The 24,845-nt window shown below is 39.5% G+C and overlaps 2 protein-coding genes across 2 annotated transcripts; both read right to left on the bottom strand.

The window, feature by feature from the left end:
* Positions 1 to 1,231: 1,231 nt before the first annotated feature.
* On the bottom strand, positions 1,232 to 2,636 carry LOC134068818 (cytokine-like protein 1). Its single transcript, XM_062524596.1, has 4 exons — positions 2,387 to 2,636; positions 2,251 to 2,295; positions 1,971 to 2,117; positions 1,232 to 1,888 (listed from the first exon to the last, which is right to left on the bottom strand). Exons 1-4 carry the CDS (start codon positions 2,531 to 2,533, stop codon positions 1,790 to 1,792), a joined length of 438 nt encoding a protein of 145 aa, XP_062380580.1. The 5' UTR covers positions 2,534 to 2,636; the 3' UTR covers positions 1,232 to 1,789.
* A 12,050-nt stretch (positions 2,637 to 14,686) lies between these two features.
* Positions 14,687 to 24,371, bottom strand: LOC134068987 (homeobox protein XHOX-7.1-like). Its single transcript, XM_062524828.1, has 2 exons — positions 23,686 to 24,371; positions 14,687 to 15,181 (listed from the first exon to the last, which is right to left on the bottom strand). Exons 1-2 carry the CDS (start codon positions 24,083 to 24,085, stop codon positions 14,772 to 14,774), a joined length of 810 nt encoding a protein of 269 aa, XP_062380812.1. The 5' UTR covers positions 24,086 to 24,371; the 3' UTR covers positions 14,687 to 14,771.
* Positions 24,372 to 24,845: the final 474 nt, after the last annotated feature.

The following is a 24,845-nucleotide window of genomic DNA, read 5'->3' as shown; positions in this document are numbered from 1 at the left end:
GAAATCTTTCTTGGATCACTATGAAAAAAAATAAATAATAATAATTAAATCTCGATGTTTTGCTCGGTCCGGATGTCACTACGTCTGGGTCCGGATCCGGACCGGAGTCCGCCTATTGAGTAGCCTACCTACCCCTGCTTTAGACCTACTGTAAGAGGGGACACCACTCTCTTTATATAGTTTTATGATCCCACCTAGTGGACACTACTGTCTGTCTCCTGTTATACAAGTGCCAAGTTGATCTGTTGAATTATATTGTTGGTGTTTGTTACTTTTTCTATTCTGCATGCTTTTTATTTGTGCTTAACTATTTCTTTAGCAGAAAGAAGTGAAGGAATTTGTTGATAGCTGTTCTGCTGCTAGGAAAGCACAGGGACAACATAGGAGGCAGAAGACATAGTTCTTATAAGCAGTGCAACTGCACTATTTGCACATTTAAGATAATTGTGGTTATTTATTTTGTGAATATCAATGATATCTTCTAATATTACTTGCTGTATTATAATTCATAATGCAATGCTGCGTTCATCTCCAATATGTTTTTTTCTTTTTATCAAAACACATGCCAATACACACACCAACATGTAAACAAGAAGAATACGAGCACTTTCCCCCTCTTCATTGTTTATGGTTCAATTTCTTCTGTTAAGTTTATTTAGAGCAACACTGTGCAGTTATTTTGGCTTCAATCTGATTTAGGTAATACACACAGTATGCAAAACTGTTTCTCTGTCAATACCGATGCACAACTGGAATGCTTGGTATTGTAGCTTTGTTATTCTGACCAAGAACATTTTTTCAGTCAGTTCTTCAACCAACTGGGTGCCCCCTAAATGGGTGCCCAGTTTGTTGACAATTGACTAAAAGGACAATTCCATCTATGTGTGTCAATGCCAATCAATACATTATGTTTTTACTCATAGGTAGATGTAGAGCATAGGGGATTCCATGGTACTTTGTTGGATACAGCTTAAAGGTTTTCTCTGATGATGTTGATATAGCTTTGATTTTCAAATAGACTACAAGTTCAATATTACCCCATTCACTCACATGCAGTGTCACATAATCTGCAGTGCTTGGGAAAAATAAGATGGCTCTAGGTGCTATTTATTTGTCCCAAATGTAGATAGGCCTACATAATCTTTACATTTTTATCATATTTATCACATTTAGGCCTAATGCATACATCCACAAATATTCAGATCTGTTACACAAAACACACCAGGCTGTATCTGAAAAAAAGATTTTTAATACAGATACACTGTAAAATACAAATATCAGCATATATGCAGCATATAATGTAACCAGAAGATCAAGGCTATATCAGCATGTAGGAGGACAAGTACATTTTGAATGGGAAAACCAACATGAAGGCATGACTTCATGCTGGCACTTTCACAGACATGTAGGCTATAGAAGTGAATGAATAGAGCAGCATAACGTTATGTGTGTGTGTGTGTGTGTGTGTGTGTGTGTGTGTGTGTGTGTGTGTGTGTGTGTGTGTGTGTGTGTGTGTGTGTGTGTGTGTGTGTGTGTGTGTAAGTGGACTATTCAGCGGAAGCAAATATTATGCCATGGTTTATTATTTTAAGGTTTTCATTGGAATGGCTGGCATTCTGAGCATTTCCTGTGGAAAGTTTTCACTACCAAGGGGAATAAATCATCAAGGAATATTTGTGTTTTGTTTTATTTCAGTTAACTTACATCTACTTTACTCTAGTTTTGTGTTAGGCCTAGATACAACATACAAGTTTAAAAGTTTCGTCAGCACGGAAGTAAATATGTTTACTCAGTTCTCTTCTAACAATTGAAGTCTGTCTTCTCCGTATCGTGGACTGCTGTGTCCTGTCTCTATAGCCTCACAGTCATCGGTGAAATACACGAGATCCTGTTGGGAAAACGGAGTGTTGAAAGATAAACTCACACACATCAGATCTGAATGTCAAAAAAAAGGAAAATGACAGACTTACACGGTAGCAAACTCTGTTGATGATGGTATATAAGTTTCGGACTTTGCGCCGCAGGACAGCGACTCTAGGACGCGCTCTGCAGTGAGGTGTGGGTAGATTCTCCACGACGTAAAGAAAGTCTCTGAGTTTAGGCATGACGCAGGAATTCTGGGAGTATTACAATACAAAAAAAACAACAACAACTAAACCGAGAGTTTAACACATTGACATCAACATCGAATAATGTTTAGAAAATACTTAGGCCTATAAGTTACAACAGGTTATAGTTTCGCCAACTTACGTGCACGTCTATAAACAGCTTTGGCAACACCTCGGCGCAGTCCTTCTGCAAGGAGACCACAGTTAGGTAAGATAATGTTGAAGCAATTATCAAAGATATCGGTGAAGTCAAAGCTAATTATCACAAATGTACTCACCGTGCGGTGATGTTTATGTAATTTGTGTAACGTATCCATTATTTCCTTACTTAGCCCTAACACTCTTGAGTAACATGTCGGCGGGGCACATACAGCTATCCATACGTACGTTACGAAGACAAATAAAGTCGCGAGCCCGACTTTCATTATGGTCTTGAGCTTTTTGTGATGCTGTAGGCTGCACTGCAATGTTTAAGGCACCACGCACTTAGACTTCACTGTACTCCTCAACTGAGCCCATGTCAACAGTGAAGAAAACTTCAGTGACGTCAGGAGTAATGTTTGCTATCAGCGAATTGGGGTACTTTTCTGTGTCAGGGGAGGCAACATGAACGTGCCTCCTCTTCCTTGATACTCCTGGTTACGCCAACTTCAGGGTTTTGTAGAAAACGGCTTAATTCCGTTTATTGTATGTGCATTCATGAAAATGGAAATGTAAGTCATGTCTCTTGGGTTATGTTAAAGGGATATTCCGCCATTTTTGGAAATACGCTCATTTTCCACCTTCCCTCGAGCAAAACAATCGATATTTACCTTGTTCCCGTTCATCCAGCCATTCTGTGAGTCTGGCGATACAACTTTTAGCTTCAGCCTAGCATAGATCATTGAATCGGATTAGACCATTAGCTTCTCGCCTGCTAGCTTCATGTTTAAAAGTGACTAAGATTTCTGGTCATTTTCCCATTTAAAACGTGTCTCCTCTCAAGTTAGAAAGTGCAATAAGACCAACTGAAAATGAAACCTGGCGTTTTTCTAGGCTGATTTGACATGGAACTACACTCTCATCTGGCGTAATAATCAAGGCAACTTGCCGCTACTGGCACTACTACTGCTTGTTGTCTATGGGGACTATTTTCAGATGTTGCGTAAGATATCACTGCGCCTATGGTACGTTTGCAAGTTGCCTTGATTATTACGCCAGATGAGAGTGTAGTTCCATGTCAAATCAGCCTAGAAAAACGCCAGGTTTCATTTTCAGTTGGTCTTATTGCACTTTCTAACTTGAGAGGAGACACGTTTTAAATGGGAAAATGACCAGAAATCTTAGTCACTTTTAAACATGAAGCTAGCAGGCGAGAAGCTAATGGTCTAATCCGATTCAATGATCTATGCTAGGCTGAAGCTAAAAGTTGTATCGCCAGACTCACAGAATGGCTGGATGATCGGGAACAAGATAAATATCGATTGTTTTGCTCGAGGGAAGGTGGAAAATGAGCGTATTTCCAAAAATGGCGGAATATCCCTTTAAGCAGACTGCAAGGCTGAGCCCTGCACCTGCCCAGACCCATACTCTAAACTTGAGACACCTCGGATTATAAGTCAGGGAGCTAGCACCCAGGGGTGCTACAATACAGGCAGCTGTCATTTGGCATTGGGAGGGAGGTTAAAGGGCGCAGTAGGCCTATACTGAACATGGTGGTCACTGTGTGCACCAGTATCACATGATCAATATGATGTTGATCCCAATGGCACACAGCAACTTGCAGCCCCGTGTCAAGAAGTCGTGCATCACTTTTTTGTATGCACAGCTTGTCTGGGACAGAAGCAGAATGGACGAGCTAGAAGCCAGGATCAGTGTGCAGCTGTGCCTCTACAGGCGTCATCTGGCACCACAGTAGTAGCCTGACATTTCAGCATTCCATAGGCCTACAGTATAGCCCACATCCTGGGTTAATTAACTCACACAATGTGAATGTAAGTAGTCACATAATAAAGGTGAATGACATTCAAAACAAAATGTAAGAATGGGGAATCAGAGGGTAAGTGATTTGTGGTAGGATTGGAGCTGATTTTTAAACTGTAGAGTCGTGAAGTCTGGATACGGATAGTCAGTTGGAGTTACCAGCAGCACAGGGGAATTTTGAGAAAGAAACTATGAACCAGGAACATGGCAATAATCCAGCAAGAGGTAACAACAAGGATTTATTTCAATCCACAGTTGCTCTACTGCTAAGATGTCAGCTGTTTTTTTTTGTTTATTTTTTCTACTTGTTCTGCAGGAGAAAGCAACTAGTGTTAGCCTGGAGACCAGACTCTCTTCTTCACCGAGAGCTCCATTGGCAAACGTTTATATCCTGGTTTGTGGACGCTTGTCTGAAGTTTGAATTCATTTGAGTTCCATCGCTAACATTTGGTATTGACGTATATGATAACCACAGGGGACACAACGATAACAATAGGCTTGAAACTTAAATGTAATCGCTCTTGGGAACGCCCTCTGTTCGCTGATTGGGCGGAGTATGAAGAGAGATGTAAATGAGCGTAGAGTACGTACAGTAGTCAGGCAGGAACCATGGCTATGGGGAAGGGGAAGGGAAGTTTAAATCTGATCTGCTTATTGTATACAGTTGTCGGATTGGTGAAAAATGCCACCAAACTTAGTCAGACATATGAATGGCTAACTGTAGCCATAGAACATAACACAGCTTTGCAATAAAAAGAGTAAAGGCTCACAATCATCAATAATGACTGGACACTTGAACAACCTGATGATTTTGTCTTTCGAAACAGATCTAATGGACACACTGGATTATGACGATATCATCAGCAACTTCAACTCAAAACCCAGGCGACTCCGCCTTGTGTAGTCGATAAAGTAAGTTAGTGGTTTTCCTATTTTAATCATGGTTGATCACAGCCTCTGAGTTTTTTTTAATTTCTGAATTGTCTCTTATTTTGTTATTATTATTTCAGGGGCATCCCCGAGCTGGGCTTGGCCCCTTAGTTCCACTAAAAGGAACTCTGCAATGCTTCAGCCTTAACCAAGAGATTTTGGACAATTCCACGCTCCCATTTTTGTTGGAACAGTTTTGGGATGGCCCCTTCCTGTTCCAACATGACTGTGCACCAGTGCCCAAAGCAAGGTCCATAAAGGCAAGGATGACAGAGTTTGGTGTGGATGAACACACGTTTGGGATGAATTAGAGTGGACACCGAGGGCCAGTCTCCTCGTCCAACATCAGTGTGTGACCTCACAAATGCACTTTTGGAAGAAAGGTTAGAAATTAGGTAAACTAATCCCATACAAATTGTATGGAGGTGGTGGATCCTGGGAAGAGGGAAGTTGAGGCTCGTATTATTCCATAAGTGTTATCTTTAAATTGACTGTTCGATTCGGTTATCTGATTTTGTATGTAGTTTATGCTCACAGGATGTTGTTATATCCCTTGCTTTTCCATCACCTCTTCCCTCAATTTAAGTACAAAGTTGCCATCGGAATAATCTTGGAAAGTGGCAATACCTCACTTTCAATGTTTCAGTTAAAGACATACAGTCTGTTTCTCAAAGCGTTGGACTCTGCAGCCCCTTTATGGTAAAATTGCTGCGCAGAAACAGTTTGCAAAATCTTTCTCATGAGAAGGAATGCTTTAATTTTAGTTTAGTTTGTCCACTTGATTGGGCATATTCAGCTAGCACCTCCAGTAACACATCCAGCAACTCTAAAATGTTATGCACCAACGCTGATTTGGAGATCAATCTAGTCTTGCACAATCGCTCCAGCTCCATACATGAGTGGTTTGGATGCATCTCCGTCTGTAGCTCCACAAACTGAGCATGGCTGTGGGCGCCAGTGAAGAAGTTGTGTACATGATTAACAGTGTTACTGTAAACAGGGTTGCCAGCATGCCCTGACACTTGTGCTGCAGTACAAAGCAAGCACTACATGAAGTAAGTGAGAATTACAGTGTACTGGACAAAAACAGCCCTTGAACACATTATGTTTTAGGAGAGCCTGTGCCCTGACATGACAGTGACAAACTGTAGGTCCCACAGGCACCAATCCAAGGGTCCAATCCAAGAAGTTCAAAGGCTTCAAGGATCCTCTGTGATATTCTTTGAGCAGACATGTCCGCAGTTTCAACAAAGCCTATCACTTGTTTTTTTTTTTATTATCCCGCTATGGACCAATCTGATACTGACCGCAACTAGCTTGCGGTCAGATAGATCTTTGACCTCATACGGAAGTATGGCAAAATGTGTGGGCCTCAGCTGTTCAATCAAGCAGTTCAGCTTTTATCTTTTGAAGTAGCAGTGAAACGGCAGACTCAAGCAGCTCGTCCTGAATGTGGTGGTTCATTTTGTGGCAGTTCATTCAGTCTAGTTTTAATTTCTGGATCATACTTTGACATTGAACGTGAAGAGTTCCCAAAAAAAATCCCCTTATTATTCCTGGTACCCTCTAAATGGAATTTCCATCTTGGCACACAGCAGAGCAACGTGTAATACAATTTTAATGTGTTGCAGATTATTCTCAACAAATGAAATTGAAAATCATGTATTTGATTTAATACTATCCCACTGCTTTGCCTGTAAGACTACAGTTTAGTAAGTGCAGAAGCATGCAGCCTCCTAGCCTAATGTTTATTGCAGGCCTGTCCGAGATGTTTCCAATTTTTGTAGCCATCGCTACAATACGCTCGATGTGCTGCTCAGGGAAATGTCTACATAGTCTCTTGGTAGACTAATTCCATCCACTTGAACTTGTCATAACATTTGAAGGAGTGTTGAAGGAGTGAGATCTTCCATCAATGATGGTAAGGAATGTCAGGAACATTGATCATGTTTATGGGGCAAATAACCATATGTAGTCACTTCCGCACACACTGAACATTCCCTCCCCCTGCCTCCATTTGGAGTTGTAGAGTCATGTGGTTTTCTCTCAGCCAATTAGGGAAGATCAAGCTATCTTACAAATATTGACATCATAGCATCTGACCAATCAGCAGTGGACTGCGGCACCTCAAACACAACCATCTGGCAGAAATCACATATTTCGGGTTTTTGAACCTGGCTCATCTCACAACTATCATAATAGCATCAAAACTAAACATTGTAAGTTGATGTAACTCACACATTATTTGGTTGAATAGTTCAGCAACAGCCAATATATTTTCAGCAGTCAATATCTGCCTGTGTAAATGGCACATTTTCATGAAACTTCACAGGCTCATTCATAATGGCACATTAAAGTACTGTATACACAAAATTGGCCAAAACAGGTAAGTCCAGTTAACACATAAATGAAGAACTGCCTACCAAAATGACATTTGGTGTGATCTACTGCACTGTACTCTTCTTGGCGGCGCACACCACTCGCCTACTGTCTGCTGCCACTTGTTAACTATTCTTTTTTTTTTTTTAAGTATATTTTTTTGGGCTTTTATGCCTTTAATGGGACAGGACAGTGTAGAGAGACAGGAAGCGAGTGGGAGAGAGAGTTGGGGTGGGATCCGGAAAGGACCTCGGGGCGGGAATCGAACCTGGGTCGCCGGCGTGCGGTGCAGGTGCCCCAGCCAGTCGCGCCACGACTGGGGCCTTGTTAACTATTCTAACCCTAATACATGGCAAGTGGCACAGGACAGTACTGTAGATGAGTAGTAAGGGACAGTAAGCAAGTGGCATCATACATTAGGCCAGTGGCATGGACGCAGCACGTGCATGTGGTGCTGAGTAGCATGTACATTAAACATAAGCGAGTAGCATGTACATTAAACAAGTGGCATGCGACAGTAGGCGAGAGGCATGGAGCAGTAAGCAAGTGATATTAGACAGTAGGCGAGTGGCATGGAGCAGTGGTGTAGGACAGCAGACTTGCAGGTTTGAGTTAGAGCTGTGCACTCCTGCAGGAGTCCCGCGAGTCGCGAGTCGTGACACAAAAGAGTGCAGCGTGGGACTAGTTTTGAAAGCTCTTTGTAGGAGCAGGCAGGATGAGAGAGGTGTGTTCGCGGGTGCGGAAGAAACAGATGATTCACTGCACTCTAAAAATGAAATACGTGCGCAATATTAAATATGGAAATGATTATAGAAGTGAACGTAAGCATAGTTGAGCTGGATGTTCGGATGGACAAGCCTAGCCTAGTCGTTTATGTGGCTTCAATTCTTGTTGTTGTTCTGTTGTAACAACTCAAAATCAAAAGCATGACAGAGGAAGAGGGCACTACTAGGCCACTTTAGTGTTTAGTGCCTTTTTAAAGAAAGGTAGCCTACATTCAGAACCAAGAAACTTAAAATCAGACATCTGGCAGTCTTTCTCATGCGTATGTGAAGAGCTCCTTTGTGAGACAGAAAGAAAAACTAAAATGAATGGGCAGGACATCATGTTCCAGATGCGGGTGGGAGCAGGGCAAAACACATCATTGCAGGAGCGGGACATAATATTATGGGAGGGCGTGGGAACTGTCCCGCAGAGCTCTAGTTGGAGTGACAGAGACAGTGGGCAAGTGGCACAGAACAGTTGGCATGAGAGAGTAGGAGAGTGGCATGGGGCAGTGCAGTGGCAATGTGGCATGGTAAAATACAGGCAACTAGCAGGGGCAAGAGACACAAGGCAGTAGTAGCACAGGACAGTAAGCACGTGGTATGAGATTATAGGTGAATGGCATGGGGCAGTGGCATTGGACAGCAGGCAACAGGGAGGGGCAAGTGCATGGCATGGTACAATAAAACATTTAGATCTCACTTGGCACTCAGGTCAGGCTGACCCTGACTATCCAGTATTCCCTAGAGGTAGTGGCCTCTTTCATCAGGATAATATGCCTTACACCATACACAGTACACAAATGATTCAGAAATGGTTTGAGGAACCCAGCAAGATCGTCATCAAAGCCTCCAAATATTAGCCAAGAAAATCGGCTGCATATATTCTATATATGGTATGTTTAAAGAAAACGGAACAGAAAACATGAAAACAAATGAAAATTTGTCATTTGAATCATTACTTAAACAATAAACAGTTTGACGCAACAACATGCCTTTACATTTAATGTCATGTTCAAACACTTTTTACAATTCCACAGTTGAATACAAGGCAGACTAACTTAAAGTAGTTCATATTACACTTAATAAATGAGAGGTCCAGGTATGTTTTGAATATTAAGCGAATGTGTAATATCAAGGTATACATTAGGGATGGGATTTGCCACAGAGATTATAGTATTAAGATATTTGTATCATGACACAATATTACTTTGCTTTCCATTTTACGATGTTTACAAAGTATTGTGATTGCCATTAATACAATTTATTTTCTTATTTATTTCTTTAATACACCGGGAGCCATCTTGGTGTAGAAATAAAATGTCAATTATAATGTAAATAAACACATAATATCCATTTCACGCCTGACACCTAGACAGACTGTGACAATCAGGGGGCCTAATTCCACGCACTATGTGAATTCAATGATCACAGACTCAAAACACAAGAGATACTTGATTTTTTTACAATCGCTTTTTTACTACGATGCTGTCACATGTTAATATCAGAACCGCTGGACGTCAAAATATGGAATTTGCTATAATTGGCCTCATTTGGTTCCCATTTGACTCCCTAAATGGGCAATCTTCATGAAACTTCATTGACTCATTCATAATAGCACACAAAAGGTAGGCCTATGTACCAAAAATTACAGAAATGCGTATTTTCACAAGACCTAAAAATGAAATCTTCATGAAATATCATTATTTTTGTGTTTATGTATGATTTTTTAAGGGGTGTCAATCGATTACAAATTGTAATCTAATTAATTACATACTCGGTAACACTTTATTTTAATGTGTCGCTGTTACAGTGTACCTACCTAATTAGGTACAGTGGAACAACCTGTGTAACAACATGTACTATCAGGTACTACCATTGTACTTGCCTGATGTACAGTATTTATGGGTACCTACATATTAATAGTTGTTACATTGTAATACGGAGTGCTTTTACAAAACTTTGCCAATTTGCCTACATTTTTCATCAGAGGTAAAGGGCTGACCTGAGACCTGCTGGATGGGGTAAATCTTGTCATGATAGATTTGATATACAAATCATTCTTAGCTCCAGTCAAGGCCTTTTGTCATCTGTGTACATGTAACAGCTGTGCTGCTACAACCTTGTTACGGGTTTATGCCACTGTATCAAAGAGTAATAAGTGTGTACCAACACAGTTGATACATGTAACAGGTGCACTGCTACACCTTTGTTACTCTTTGATACAGTGGAATAAACCTGTTAAGTGTACCAGTTAATATGACATGTATGTGTCTTTGATGTCTTGGAACATGTCTGCCATCACCCTACGTAACACATGCATCAACTGTATTGGTACACACTTATTACTCTTTGATACAGTGGCATAAACCCGTAACAAGGTTGTAGCAGTACTGCTGTTACATGTACACTGAGGACAATGAGGCCTTGACTGGAGCTAAGAATGGCTTGTATATCAAATCTATCATGACCAGATTTGCCCCATCCAGCAGGTTTCAGGTCAGCCCTTTGCCTCTGATGAAAAATGTAGGCAAATTGGCAAAGTTTTGTAAAAGCACTCAGTATTACAATGTAACAACTATATGTACTGTACCCACAAATACATAATGCAAGTACAATAGTAGTACATGTTGTTACACAGGTTGTACCACTGTAACTAATTAGGTAGGTACACTGTAACAGTGACACATTAAAATAAAGTGTTACCACATACTCTGTGATTAATTAATCTAAATTAATCGCATATACATTTTTTTGCTGTTAAAGGAACACCTCACCATTTTTTCATATTAACCTATGTTATTCCCTTAATTAAAGCAACACTAAAGAGTTTTTTGTACCTTAAAATAATGTTCCCAAAATCATTTCAGCGGTTCATCAACTCGTAACAGAGTGAACGGCACTTCTGCTTTCACTTCGCGGCCCTCTTATCAGCTATAACCGCGCTATTCAACTTTACGAGGTGGGATAGTGTATCTGTAGTTCGATTAAATGAGACATCAGAAACTACAAATTTGACTTGCTTCGGTGTCGCAATACATCATATTTTCATAAAATCATTCTACCATGTCTATTATTTGCTGGATAAACAAATAGCATGTGTGCGACAGAGGAAAAGTGCTTTAGTGTTGCTTTAAGACGAGTTGATACATACCTCTCACATTTCAATGCGTGCGCTCACTGGCTCTGGCGCGCGGCGCAACTTTGATAGCATTTAGCTAGCCCAATGCATTCATTAGGATCCAAACAGAGATGAAGTTAGAAGCGACCAAACACCTCCATGTTTTCCCTATTAAAATACAGTCACACGAGTAGTCACAGAACCAAGAACGGTGAGACAAAATAAAACGTGGTGCATTTCTAAGCAGGCAAAAGGGATAACCATATTGTGTGGCGCAGTAATATCCTCACTCTTGCTCTTTCAGTTTCACTTTGGAGTGAGGATATTACTGCACAGAGTCTAAGTGCTCCCAATGTTATTCCGCCACACAATATAGTTATCCCTTTTGCCTGCTTAGAAATGCACCACGTTTTATTTTGTCTCACCATACTTGGTCGTGTGACTACTCGTGTAACTGTATTTGCCAGAGCCAGTGAGTGCACGCATTGAAACGTGAGAGGTATGTACAGTATCAACTCGTCTTAGTTAAGAGAATAACGTAGTTTAATATGAAAAAACGGTGAAGTGTTCCTTGAAGTATGTACTGGTGGATTGTAACTCTTAATTTAGTCTTATAAGCATTTATATTCGGACTTGAAGAAATTATAGACAAGGAACATTTATTATGAAAGCTTGTATGGAAGTGTATCGTCAATGCTATTATAAATAGGTAAAAGAAGATTTACAATGCATTGTGATACTTCAAACAAGGGCTTATGCAATAACGCTTTATGAGTGCAGTCATGACTGTATAGTTATACAGACTTGCGCCATACCTTACGCTGCTTTAATGCATGTATCAATGTGTTTATAATGCTTTGTGGATACTGAGGAAAAAAAGCTATTATATTGTAGTGATATTATAGTGATATGTCAAGGCCTTATACAACATCATCATAATGCTTTATAAGTATAATAGCTATAGACGTATATTGATTTATGTTGATAATTATGAGGCTTTATGAATACTTAATAACCCTCCATGAATGTGTTTATAAAGCTTTATGGATACGATGTTCATAAAAAGCATTACCCATGAGGGATATTTAACCATATTTCAAATACCAGCCAAATTGCAGTTTGTTCTTATGTAGTCCAGTTTTTTGCTCATAGAACAATATTGTTAGAGGGAAACTATGTAGGATTGGCGATTTCATCGCCGGTTTCGCTTTCGCTTTTCGTTTTCGCTCGTTTTATGCTTGCATATTTCTCTGCAGAGCTTCCACTACAGCTTTAGTGTGTATATTTTCCAAAACTCCTCAATCCGTCAGTCTGCCTTTTCATGAGCATGATCGAGACTTCATATGAGACTTCCTAGACCATGGGGGCGTGCCCGAGGGCTCCTGAAATTGCAAGCGTGGTTCTACCGCTACAGACCACTAGGGCGGCCAAAAAAAACCATTGTTTGACCGGTAATGACTCATTTAATCATGCATAACAGTATGAAACAAATTAACTGAAAAATGTTGCATAGTTTACCTTTAATATAATGTTAATTCTCATCTCAATTGTCTTCCACCTTCAAAAAACTTGGAAGTAAAACAAAACTCCTACAAGGTTACAAATAACATAACCTTGACACACACAATCACCAAAAAATTATTGACAGATTTCTGTCCATAGGGGGCACTACAACGGACACATGGCACTGTCTCAAGACACTTCCCCACAAATTTTTTTTTTAGACTTTGTTTATCATTTGAATATGAAATTGAACTATATTTAGTTTATTATCAATATCTGTAGTTTCCACCAAATTACCAAGTCATTATGGTAATTGTAGATGGCGAACTTTGAATGTTAAAACAGCTTACCATGGATGCACACACATTGGCAAGTAGCCCAATCTTCCCTCTGCTTTCAAGGTGCAGATGGATTGCCATATCTAAAGCGGCTTGCCTTGGAACTGCCAGGTCATGGACAACGGCAATTGCAAGTGGAGTCAGCTTTCAAATGTATGGTGTTCCTAAATGCTTCAATAAATTGTATGTCTTCCTCCGCAATTTTCAACATGTTACATAAGCTAGTATTGATGTATTTCAATTCCCAGCGCTAGTAGGCATTTTAACAGCAACTGTGCGCAAAACATGGTAGCCTGGCCCCGCCCACCCAGATCTTCTCTCAGGGAGATCTAGTCTGGAACACCAGAGTTGATAACCGTTTCCCTCAAACAAGACAAATGTCTGGCCAATCAGCAATGAGAGGGGAACATGAAACCAAAACGTGTCATACACAGAAGCAGCAACACCTGCAAACATCAACAAATGTAGTTGGAAAAATGCAGAAATGTATGTACAGCAAAGGTAGACCGTTTATTGTCAGTTTGTAAAGTTTAGTCAAAGTAAGTAACATTAAGAATCTCTTATCAATGTGATTAGTAAGGCTGAACCAATGTTTTCAACGTTAATGCCCGTCTTGATGCGAGTGCTGGATACAAATCCCAATCGTGAGTCACCAGACTTTATTCACATTGTGAATAAAGTCTGGATTTTTCCAGGCTAACTCTGGGCCTCATGCATATGACAGATTAATGTCATTAAGTAGTTTGGAAGTTATCAGAACATATTTTGAAACAAAGTTTTCACATTACAATTTTGCTGATAATATTCCATGGATGTCAGTTAGCGCATTAGCACATTTTTATGTAAAGTAGACTGTTGGTGTGTTTCATGTAGCCTTTTGCTTGTGTGTACCGTAATTTCCCGACTATTAGCCGCGGCTTACACATTGATTTTGCAAAATTTCTTCAGCAATGAGGTTAATACAGGGGGCAGTTAATATGGTGTTAATATGGTTTTGTTTCTTTTAACTTGCATAAAACACTGTACTGCGGCCTTTACACAATGCGGCTTATATGCAGGAAATTACTGTAGTTATTTGCTAGATTTTGAGAAGAGCCTGTGATAATGCTTTAAGGCAACACAAAAGAGTTTTCATACCTTCAGCTTTAAGCCTATATCTTGAAGTGTTTATGTTAGCTAACTCTGTAGAAGGTGGTGCTACCACAGCAGAATGTTATACATGGCATATGATATGCAATGATGCATCGTTTTTTTGTTTCGTTTTGTTTTTAAATCCACGTTGTTATTCAATGTCTTTACGACTGTGCCAGTTACAACTTAGAACTGGGTTTCGGTGCCCAATCCTAATAATTGCTGCTTGCCTTTATTATTACTATCATCATTCATTTTATTACTGCTAATACTACTACTACTACTACTACTACATAAGCTAGGCTAACTAATTGGCTGTAGTCTAATCATGAGTCATATGGAATAAATTACAGACTTAAAGGAGGCTCATAAAGTGGCTGTCAATGGAATCAAAGCAATGAGTCAAGGAAGCATCATAACTGAATGATCAAATCAACACTGAAAGTTGAGTGATGGCACTGGAGCATTATTTATTTTCTGAGTGTGCAGACTACATTCTGATGACTCCAACCTAGAGAAATGTTGACAGGTTACTTCAGGCGATATGGTGCATGTACCCAAAATGAGCTGCGTAGAGTTCCATTGGAGATACAGGAACACCAATAACATGCCGTTGAAAACCATAAGATTCAGAGACATGGGAACCAATAGGGAGAGAGTATTCAAAAGCTTGGGGTAACAAAGGTTTGGTTGCCATCTTCAATTTTTCCAGTTCTGCCTCCTGAAGTCGTTTGGCTTTAGCACGCCGATTTTGAAACCAGATCTTGACTTGTGTTTCTGTGAGATTAAGAGAGCTAGAAAATTGTGCACGCTCTGCTATGGACAGATACTGTTTTTGACAAAACTTCTGCTCCATGGCTAAAAGCTGTGATGTGGTGAAGGGTGTCCGAGGCTTCCTATTAGTTTTGTGTTTCCTCAGAGGGCAAGCAGATGAGTTGACTCGTCCTGGGAAAACATTAAAAGAGTTATAAAATGTTTAAAAAGTAAAGAGGACAAATCCACAATTAACACCTTAGCAGACGTATGTTGAGAACATATGGCAGGGCTTCTTGGACAACATAGCCTGGTTAAATTAAGTACATTTCCTTTTTCTATTTGAGTTATTATTTGCTTCAAACATAAACGATTGTTTTGAGAGTATATTTCTCACACTGCAATCAAAATGAAAGTAAAACAAATGAACTGATAGTAAAAGTTTTTGAATTGCAACAAATGTTAGCCTATGGGAATGTTTTGTTTGCTCAAACGCCAATTCCTAGTCATATGTCTTTCACATTTCCTTACAAAATATTCAACAATCAATGGCTATCATGGATTAATAGCCCAGTGATATCGACATGGGTCTCACCTAGGTTACTCAAGATTAGACTGTTGTAAGCCTGTAACCTAAGTTAAAAGTTTTATGGCCATACTGTAAGTCACGACTTGTTGTAACAGAGGTAAATATCATAGCAAACACAACAGCATGGTGATGAGACAGTTTACAGTTACAGTATACAGTTAAAACATGTATTTCACTCTCACTGGAGTGTATGCAGAACTAGCTGAACATTGCGCAAACAAATTAATTAGGGCGATGATCTGCATCTCTGTTCACCAAAAGCTATGCTTTTGCTAATGCTCATTTGCATAAAAAATAAATAATTTCTGAATGGTTCTATCCATTGTTAACATGCAACATTTCTCCATCTGGGGTAGTGTCAAGCAGTGAAGTGATAGCCTATTGCAGGCAGGCCATGTTCATGTCCCGAGTCAGACAGAAGACGGGCACTGCTTTCTCTGTTCTGTATTTCTGTAGTCCTGTCCCACCAAAAACTATGTTCAAATTGTGTTTAGCAGTCGAAATTAAAAAACAAAAATCCCCCCGCTGACATAAATGTTCTTCCCTAAAATAGGATGGAATAAGTATTTGACCCCTATGTTAAATTCCCATAGAGGCAGGAAGATTTTTTATAAGTTTTTATTTTTAAAGGCCAGCTATTTCATGGATCCAGGATACTATGCATCTTGATCAAGTACCCATGTCCCCACATCATCACATACCCTTCACCATACCTGGAGATTGGCATGGTGTTTTTTCCAGTTAACCTGTTAGCCTGTTTGATGCTCTTTGAGCTTAATGCATATCAAACCAGCTAATAGGCTAACTGAAAAAGAAACCATGCCAATATCTAGGTATGGTGAAGGGTATGCGGTGATTTTGGGCTATATTAATTCTAAAGGCCAAGGGAAACTTATCAGGATGTATAGAATCCTGGATCCATGAACTCCCCCTGGAGGGAGGGGAGAACAGAATCCTGGATCCATGACTCTTAACCTGGAGGGAGGGGAACACAGATGAATTGTCGATGGTGATGGAGAAGTCATTTCTTTTTAGAGAGGATGGATTTGGTGCCAATAAGGAGGAGTTCTGTTTTGCACTGTTGAGCTTGAGAGAGTTTAGAGAGAACCAGGACCTGATTTCCTGAAGACAGTCAGAAGTGGGAGGGAGGGATGTGGTGGGTCTGGTGGCAGTGTTGTGCTTGAACGCGTTCATTGAACGAAAGTTCAAGAACTCGGTCATAATTTTGGTGAACTTGAACGAACAAACTGTATTTCTGCCTGATGAACAATACTGTGAACGTGTTCATTCTGGTGTCTGTGAACGTCACGTTCACTCTTTTTTTTAATTTCGTTCAATAAGGTTCGGGCAAAAACAGTGTGTGGCCTAGGCTACTACTGCTCTCATGTTGTTTCTGACATTGCCTGTGCCTGTGGCAACAGCTGAGCGATCTTTTTCCAAAATCAAACTTATTAAGACATACCTAAGGAGCAGCATGGGGCAGGAGAGGCTCAGAATAGAATAGAATAGAATATATACTTTTTTGATCCCGTGAGGGAAATTCAGTTCTCTGCATTTAACCCAATTTAACCGAATTAGTGAACACACAGCACACAGTGAACACACAGTGAGGTGAATCACACAACCCAGAGCAGTGAGCTGCCTGCCCAACCAGCGGCGCTCGGGGAGCAGTGAGGGGTTAGGTGCCTTGCTCAAGGGCACTTCAGCCGTGGTGGACTGGTCGGGGATCGAACCGGCACGTTGGGCTTCCGGTTACAAGCCCGATGTGCTAACCAGTACACCACGGCTGCCCCTGCTCAGTGGGTTAGCTATCCTGTCCATTGAAAATACGATGCATTAGGAACATCGTTGATGATTTTGCACAATGAAAGGCTCACAGCCTAATTCACGAATATTGAGGATTGTATGCATAGGCTAATGGTTTCTGCACAGTTAAATAAGTTCGGCTAATTAAGTTTTGTTTCTGCGCAGTGCGAGTTTATAAGCAAGCAATCTACACTTGCAGTTTCAGCAGAGGGTTGAAGAGGTTTCAGCGCATTGAGTAGGCCCTACGTATTCCCATAATTCCATGCGAGTGATGTTAATTTTTTTTTTTTTAATGTTTTCTCATGTAATGGATCCTATGTAGTCGTGTGTTTTTTATTTGAAATTGTAATCTGTAACTACTAAACTACTTCGGTGCCTCAAGACTTTTGCTTAGAGAATTGAGCACCCTTAATGCGTATTGCGTATCAGAGCTAACAAAATTGAAGCACCCATACAACCTTCCTAGGTAGATTCTGTGCAAGCAAATAAATAGTCAAATCTTAAAAGTGTAAGAACATATAGAAAAAAAAAACCTGAACTAGTTCATATTTTAAAGCAGTGAACTTAGTTCACAATTTGGTATTATGAACTATGAACTGAACTAGTTCATTTTTAAATTTGTGAACTATGAACTGAACTAGTAGTGAACTTTCCCAACACTGTCTGGTGGATAGGTAGAGCTGGGTGTCATCTTCATAGCAATGGAATGTTATCTTTACGGAAAATATGGCCAAGAGGGAGAAGATATATAATGAACAGAAGGGGTCCAAGGACAGAACCTTGGGGAACACCAGAGGAGATAGGCAGTGATACAGACGCAGAAGTCTAAGGTATTGCAGTAATACAAGATTGAAATCATCATTTAAACCACCAAACCAGTCAAAACACAAACAAATGTCTAATAATGGCATAGGCGGGCTTTGACTGAAGTGTGATCACTCTAGGGCATCACTACATGACCTCGGAAACTTCGCTTGGCCTTCTCTGAGTTCAATCGAGCAGGCAAGTTCGATGTCCGAGGAAAAGGGGCGTGTTTGTGCGTGTCGCTATGCAACGTCATGTGTTTGACCTCGGATAATAACGCACCATTAACATAGCAACGCCCCTAACCTCGGTATTTGAAAAATCCTAGCTACAGTCATCATACACTCAGTAAACATTACAAACTTGTGCCGCACCGCACTTCTCATCTTGACTTGGTGAACAGTGGTTTTCCTATGTGTTATTCTGATGCATTCTACTGCTAGAGGCAAGATTTATGGCACCATAGGCTACTGAGGGAACACAAACTTTATTGTGAGGAAACGCAAAAGCATTGCAAGAAACACAAAACTATATTTACCCGTGGGTCGGGCGTATTTGGGTAGGCCTGGTAGTTTTTTCTAAATATAGCGGGTGGGTCGGGTCAAAAAAGTAAAAATGCACATTTCTCACTTGGGAACTTATGACATATTAGGTGCAACAAATTAGGCTAACATTTTGCATTACAGACTTTCTAAATCGCATGCAATATGCTATGATCTTAAAGGCATTAAGCTAACATGACCACTTTCACACATGCAGAGCTCTCTTGCACTCAAAAGTGCACAACTGACTGAATCTGGCGCGTCCCTTTCTTCGAAGATATAAATAAACAGCATCCAATTGCGCCATGCGTGACTGACTGAAAAAAGTAAATCGCGCATACGCTATGTTACGGACATGTAGCCTAATGATCTGGGATATGGAAGGTTGTGCACAACGCGAGAACACCTTGCTTCTGTCATACACGAATACACAGCTGTGCTCATTCAAAATTTGTTTATGCTTGCCAGTGTTTCACGCAAAAGTAGCCTATGAAGTTGCAAGGGGAAATTTTAATGGAAAATTGTTATGTCCATGAAGATGAGATTTAACACTGGCTATGTCTAGGCTGCAGATTCCAATTATGAATGGTGTGGAAGAGTGCAGATTGTCAAAATGACAATGATCATTTTAACCACTGCTGTCTTCACAAAGGGGAATTAGGTTAATTAGGCTACGAAAGACGTTAGGTGCGTTTTTTTCTTTCCTCGGGTCGGGTAGGATTTGGGACACAATTCAAGCATATTTTTGCGGGTTGGGCGGGGAGGGTTGGATCTCCTGAAGAATCGGGTTGGGGCGGGATTAAAAAAAAAAAAAAACTTGGGGACACTGGGGGGGACTGGGGGGACTGTCCTAAACCGTCCTTGTAACTGTAGAATATATTTATATTGGTAAATTATTTGTAACTGTTGGATGATCTGTAGCTGTAAAACTGATCCATACCCGTAGAGTAAATTTCTAAGTGTAGTACATATTTGTAATACTGACAATTACTTTATACAAAACATGATATGCACATGTACAAAGTATTTTTTTTATTCGATAAGCCCTGTCCAAATGATCGTGGTCTCCTTGAATCCGTCTGTCAATGCATCAACCAGATAACTCCGCTAAATCAGGAAAAAAACAAATGTGAATTTGGCAAAGTATTTGGCAAGGAAGAAGATAGACTAAAGGTTGCTTCATTTCTTGATGCAAAAGGGCTTTAAGAATAGTGTTAAAAACCTTAGTGTCCTGATTGACAGATCTTACCTTCAGCTGTCATATGAAAGATGTAAATCAGCCTTTAATAATTAAAAAAAACATTGCTAAATGTAGGGGTCGGATGTCACCATCCATGTTTTTATAGTAGGGTTGGCTACTGTAATGGTCTTTTACCGGCCTCTCCAAAAATGCCAGCAGCTGCAACTAATTCAAAATGCAGAGGCAAGAATTCTAACCAAGGCCAGGAGAACAGACCACATCATCCCATTACTTAAGTCTATACACAAGCTTCCTGTAAGGTACGCAGCTGCTGGTTTTTAAATCACTGTGTAGAAATGGGCCCAACTATTTAACTGACATGTTCCAATATTACACCCCCCTCTTCCCCCTCAGATCTGGTCATCCACATCAACTGCCCTTAAATATTATCCTGGAATCAACTCCCAAAAAGTGCCCTACGTCACACTGCTTCAAAACCAGATTAAAAACGAACTTATTCTCTATAGCATTTTCTTTTATTTGTAGATCTTATGTGTTTTACTAGATGAAATGTTTTAACCTTTTAAGTCATGTTTCTTTTTACTCTTTTATTCAATGTATTTTACATACCCCTTTCTTTTATATTTCATGCTAATTTATTTTGCTTATATTATCACTTTTACTATATTTTGCTGTGTTTTTACTAGTCTATATTTATACACTATTCTTCATACTTTTTCTTCAGGTGCATTGTATTTCTCATGTTTTATTTATTTTATTTCATAACACACATATTTTAACTACATTTTCATTGTTTCTGTTTGCTGATGTTTGTACTATCTTCCATTTTATCTAATCTTACCTATTTTGTACTTGATCTTTTGCAGAAGCTTGTTATATTTTTACTTTTATTTTTTCATTCTTATTCATTTTTCTAAATTGTTTTTATTTTAAATATTTACGACTGGTTGATCTTTGCAATTTCTACTCTTGTCTGCGTGAAGCACACTGAACTTGGTATGAAATGCACTATTGAGCTCAATGCAAATCAAACAGGCTAATAGACTAACTGGAAAAAACACCATGCCAATCTCTAGCTATGGTGAATGGTATGTGATGATGTGGGGCTATTTTAATGCCAAAGGCCGAGGGAACTTTATCGGGATGCATAATATCCTAGATCCATGAAATAGCTGGCCTTTAAAAATAAAACAATATTTTAAAAAAATCCTCCTACTCCTATGGGAATTTAACATAGGGGTCAAATACTTATGCCCCCTAGCATTTAAGGAAGAACATCTATTTATTTATTTATGATACATTCTTCAATCACAAAGAAAATTGGTGTCCTTTGCGGTTTGATTTTTCCTCATTCTTTTTAATTAAGGCATTAAGATCAATTGTCAAATGAAGATTTTACATTCCTCTTTTTAGGCAACTTTAGCATGGTCAATCAAATCAAATACATGTGCTCCACACTGTATAAAAAGCCAACAACTGTATTTGTGGGAGAGAAATGTATGTACAATGAGAAATGTATGTACGATGAACTCTTATTACATCAATATGGTTGGCTTGCAACCTTCACCCTAGACAGTACACATGGATTTGTTTAAAAACCAGCAAAGATCATCTCAAAAGAACCATGTTGACTGACGGGGAAATATGACACAATTTCATAAAAAAAAAAGTAGGTCATTGTACAATTGCCATTAAGGAATTTGGAGTTCTCCGGGTCAGGGGAGAGCAAAGTTGTAAGGCTGGTTCTCGGTAGACTGGTAGCATACTGATGTGGAGGGTGTCTGATTCTTCCTTTTATAAATTGGTTTACCATCAAAATTACTTTGAAGCTGTTATATACTGCAAAAACTAAAATCTAACCAAGTGTTATTATTCTCATAGTATGATCAAAAATGTTATTTAAGGAGATTTTGACTTATTTTAAGGAGTCTTCAGACAAATTATCTCAACGCTCTGGCAGACAAAAGTGCTTGTTTTTAGGCCAAATTTGCTTGACGCACTGATACACAAACTTTCTTGTTTTCAGGATGAGACCTCTTAAAATAAGTCACTCTTCTTAAATTAAATCAAATTATTTACCAGGAAGCAGTCTCATTATACTGAAAACAATACCAACTAGATTTGTTTCATTTTAAGATTAATAATTAGGCCTACAGGTTAGATTAAATTAGATAAGCAGTTTTTGTAGCGTATAAGGTAAAAACTTGCACAGGATGCCTTTTAACGCAGTGTCAGTGTTTACGCCATCATCAATGTTCCTTCTTCATCAAAAATAACAAAACTGGCTTTAAAGTGTAAAAGGATTGATAATGAAGGAAAAGAAAATTGTGCCAATGCAATTTGTTTCCATTCCCCTCTGAGAAATGTTCTGCAATACTTTGTGTGACTGTCCTTTGCCTTTATTGCCTCCTTCAATCTCTTCCTGGCATATTTGTGCAAAATCTGACAGTATAGTTTTGGTCATAGACTATAGCTACCTAAAATACATGCAAAAACAGGGTAAAAACCAACACCACTCAGAGCCTTATTGGCACTGATGAAAGCTCACTTCTTTTTTTTTCACAGAACAACATATAAATGCATCCGTAATGGCTGGAAACAACAAATGTGTTTGTCTGCCCACATTAACCATCAAAATGAATTTGATACCATAAAACTTAATTGCCTAAGGATAGCATATCTCAAAAAGTGTAAGATTCTTGAATGATGTTGCTTTAACACTTAAAGGGGCACTTCACAGATTAGCATTAAGCTTTGTATCTTTAGAAAACCAGTCATGTTTTTGAATGGCCGTGCATCATTCCCTCAGTTTGCCTTGAGATGGGAGAAATACGGATTTCAATGTTGGACTTCCTGCTTTCAATGATGTAAAAATCATCATTTTACATCATTGAAAGCAGGAAGTCCTATTCTTGGGTTTCATTGAAATCCGTATTTCTCCCATCTCAAGGCAAACTGAGGGAATGATGCACGACCATTCAAAAACATGACTGGTTTTCTAAAGATACAAAGCTTAATGCTAATCGATGAAGTGTCCCTTTAACCAAATAAAGAGCATTTAGTAAGATCAGTGGCACAAATTTTTTAGACTAAAAACTCCTAGATGTTATAGAACTACATTAACACAAACTCAGGGGGAACTGTAGCACAATGGCAGTGCCAGCATCCCGTACCATCACCAGGTTCAAGTCTGACCATAATTTCCTTATCGTTCTTACTCACTCATGTCATCTCTTCGCTATCCTGACAAATACAAGCAAAGCAAAGTCCAAACATGACTAAAAGACCCAAAAGTATGGCTGCACTACAGTGAAATTTCAGAAAATGAAAGGCTGTGAAAGATTAGGCTATTCATTCATTCATTTCATTAGCCCAATCCAGCAACAATTTACAATTATCCTAGTGGGTTTCTTGGATGTTCATAACAAATTTCAACCCAATCCAATCACAATTAAGCAATTTGTGAGACTTATAATGAGCAAATAAAGACAAAATGTACCTCCAAAACCCCCCAATGGCCTGATCATTTTGCAAGATACTTTTTGTCAGTTCATGTTTGTGTTTTCATGTCTTAGAAGCGGTCATTTTATATTATTTCAGGCTATTTTTCAATATTGCAATGGGAGATATGTTTTACTGCATTAATATTCATATAGCCTAGTAGGCCTGCAGGTCTGGTCTCTGCCAATGTTGTTCAATTAAATGATTACTCTACACATGCCAATTCATCATCAAATCAAACTGATCAACTTACTTGGGGGAAATCGAAGATGGACTGTCCATGAAGTTCGTTCGTGTTTTCCTAGCTTTTCGTACGAACATTCTGGGATTTTCATTAGCCGTCCAGACAAGAAGGGTGAGACAGTGGGTGACGGAGAAAGCGAGACGAGTCGATCAGAGTATGAACCCGTTGAAGTAGTCGACACGGGCAAGATTCCCGCAACGGTGTATACTTTCGCAGAAAAGTCACACTTAGCAGGCCTATTCGGTTTACTGGACATCAGAGCTTCAACGCTGAATGAAGGTAGGTCAGACTCTGTCTTGTCGGAGTATTTATCTTCATCTCTGAATACTTCAAAATCAAGCTGAAGCTCCTTACTCCTCTTGCGCGTGAAAAAGTTATCATCTTTCAGTGTTACTGAGGAAGACAACATTGTGTCTTAAGGAGACAAGTAGTAGGCTACTGTAGGGTAAGTGTCATTTTCTTATGTCAGAAGCAAATGCACTCGCACGTGTACCGAATTCAGAGTGTAGGTCACGGTGAAAACGTCAGACAGAGCTAACAGTCCAATCAACGAGCTGGGCAGGTCTCAAATCAGTGGTGCTAATTGACTGTAGGCTAGATTAGGAAGTATGCTATTCCAGAAAAGAGGATTGACAAACACTTACATTCTAAACTATAGGTTGTATGAACCCCTGACGATTAAACCCAAGCTGTCGGTTCCAAAACACCGGTTATGAATGAGCTCCATTAACCCCGTAATGGTTAGGCCTACCTAGAGTTGTGCACGTGCATGGCAAACGTATGAAGACATAATGTAGACTAATTGCGAGTCGAGACCATGAGTGAGGATGCCGAAACGAAGAGCACCGTATTTGTTAGAGGCGGAGCAGCAAGTTCTCTGGGTTTATGAGGAGGCGAGAGCTGTAGGCCTTAATAACAAAAAAGATCGTCTTCCAGGAACGTGACCTTAATTAGCAGAGAACAGCGTAAATGCGTAAGTTTAGGATAGCTTAATGTCAAATGCACAATATTAAATAAATCAGTAGACCGTGTTTGGCGCTTTCTTATCTATATAGCCTTCATACAATCTTGTAACAGATTGAATGTGTCGCAGGTATACTGAAATCTCTTGGGGTTCTCTGACATTTGAAAATCCCAAATGTCATTTCTATTGTAACGGTTTGGCTTTG

This window comes from Sardina pilchardus, chromosome 21, assembly GCF_963854185.1.
Source record: "Sardina pilchardus chromosome 21, fSarPil1.1, whole genome shotgun sequence".
Lineage (NCBI taxonomy): Eukaryota > Metazoa > Chordata > Actinopteri > Clupeiformes > Clupeidae > Sardina > Sardina pilchardus.
The sequence above is the reverse complement of the archived record's forward strand: the minus strand, read 5'-3'. Positions and strand labels throughout refer to the sequence as shown.

Bases quoted from the DNA above. Each gene is read 5' to 3' on its own strand.
- LOC134068818 (XM_062524596.1), bottom strand. From the start codon at position 2,533: ATGAAAGTCGGGCTCGCGACTTTATTTGTCTTCGTAACGTACGTATGG. The intron at 2,118-2,250 runs GTAAGTTGGCGA...TAATACTCCCAG, and splicing joins AGCTGTTTATAGACGTGCAC to AATTCCTGCGTCATGCCTAA. The intron at 1,889-1,970 runs GTAAGTCTGTCA...TTTTCCCAACAG, and splicing joins TCAACAGAGTTTGCTACCGT to GATCTCGTGTATTTCACCGA.
- LOC134068987 (XM_062524828.1), bottom strand. From the start codon at position 24,085: ATGTTGTCTTCCTCAGTAACACTGAAAGATGATAACTTTTTCACGCGC. The intron at 15,182-23,685 runs GTAAGTTGATCA...ATGTTTTCCCAG, and splicing joins CCATCTTCGATTTCCCCCAA to GACGAGTCAACTCATCTGCT.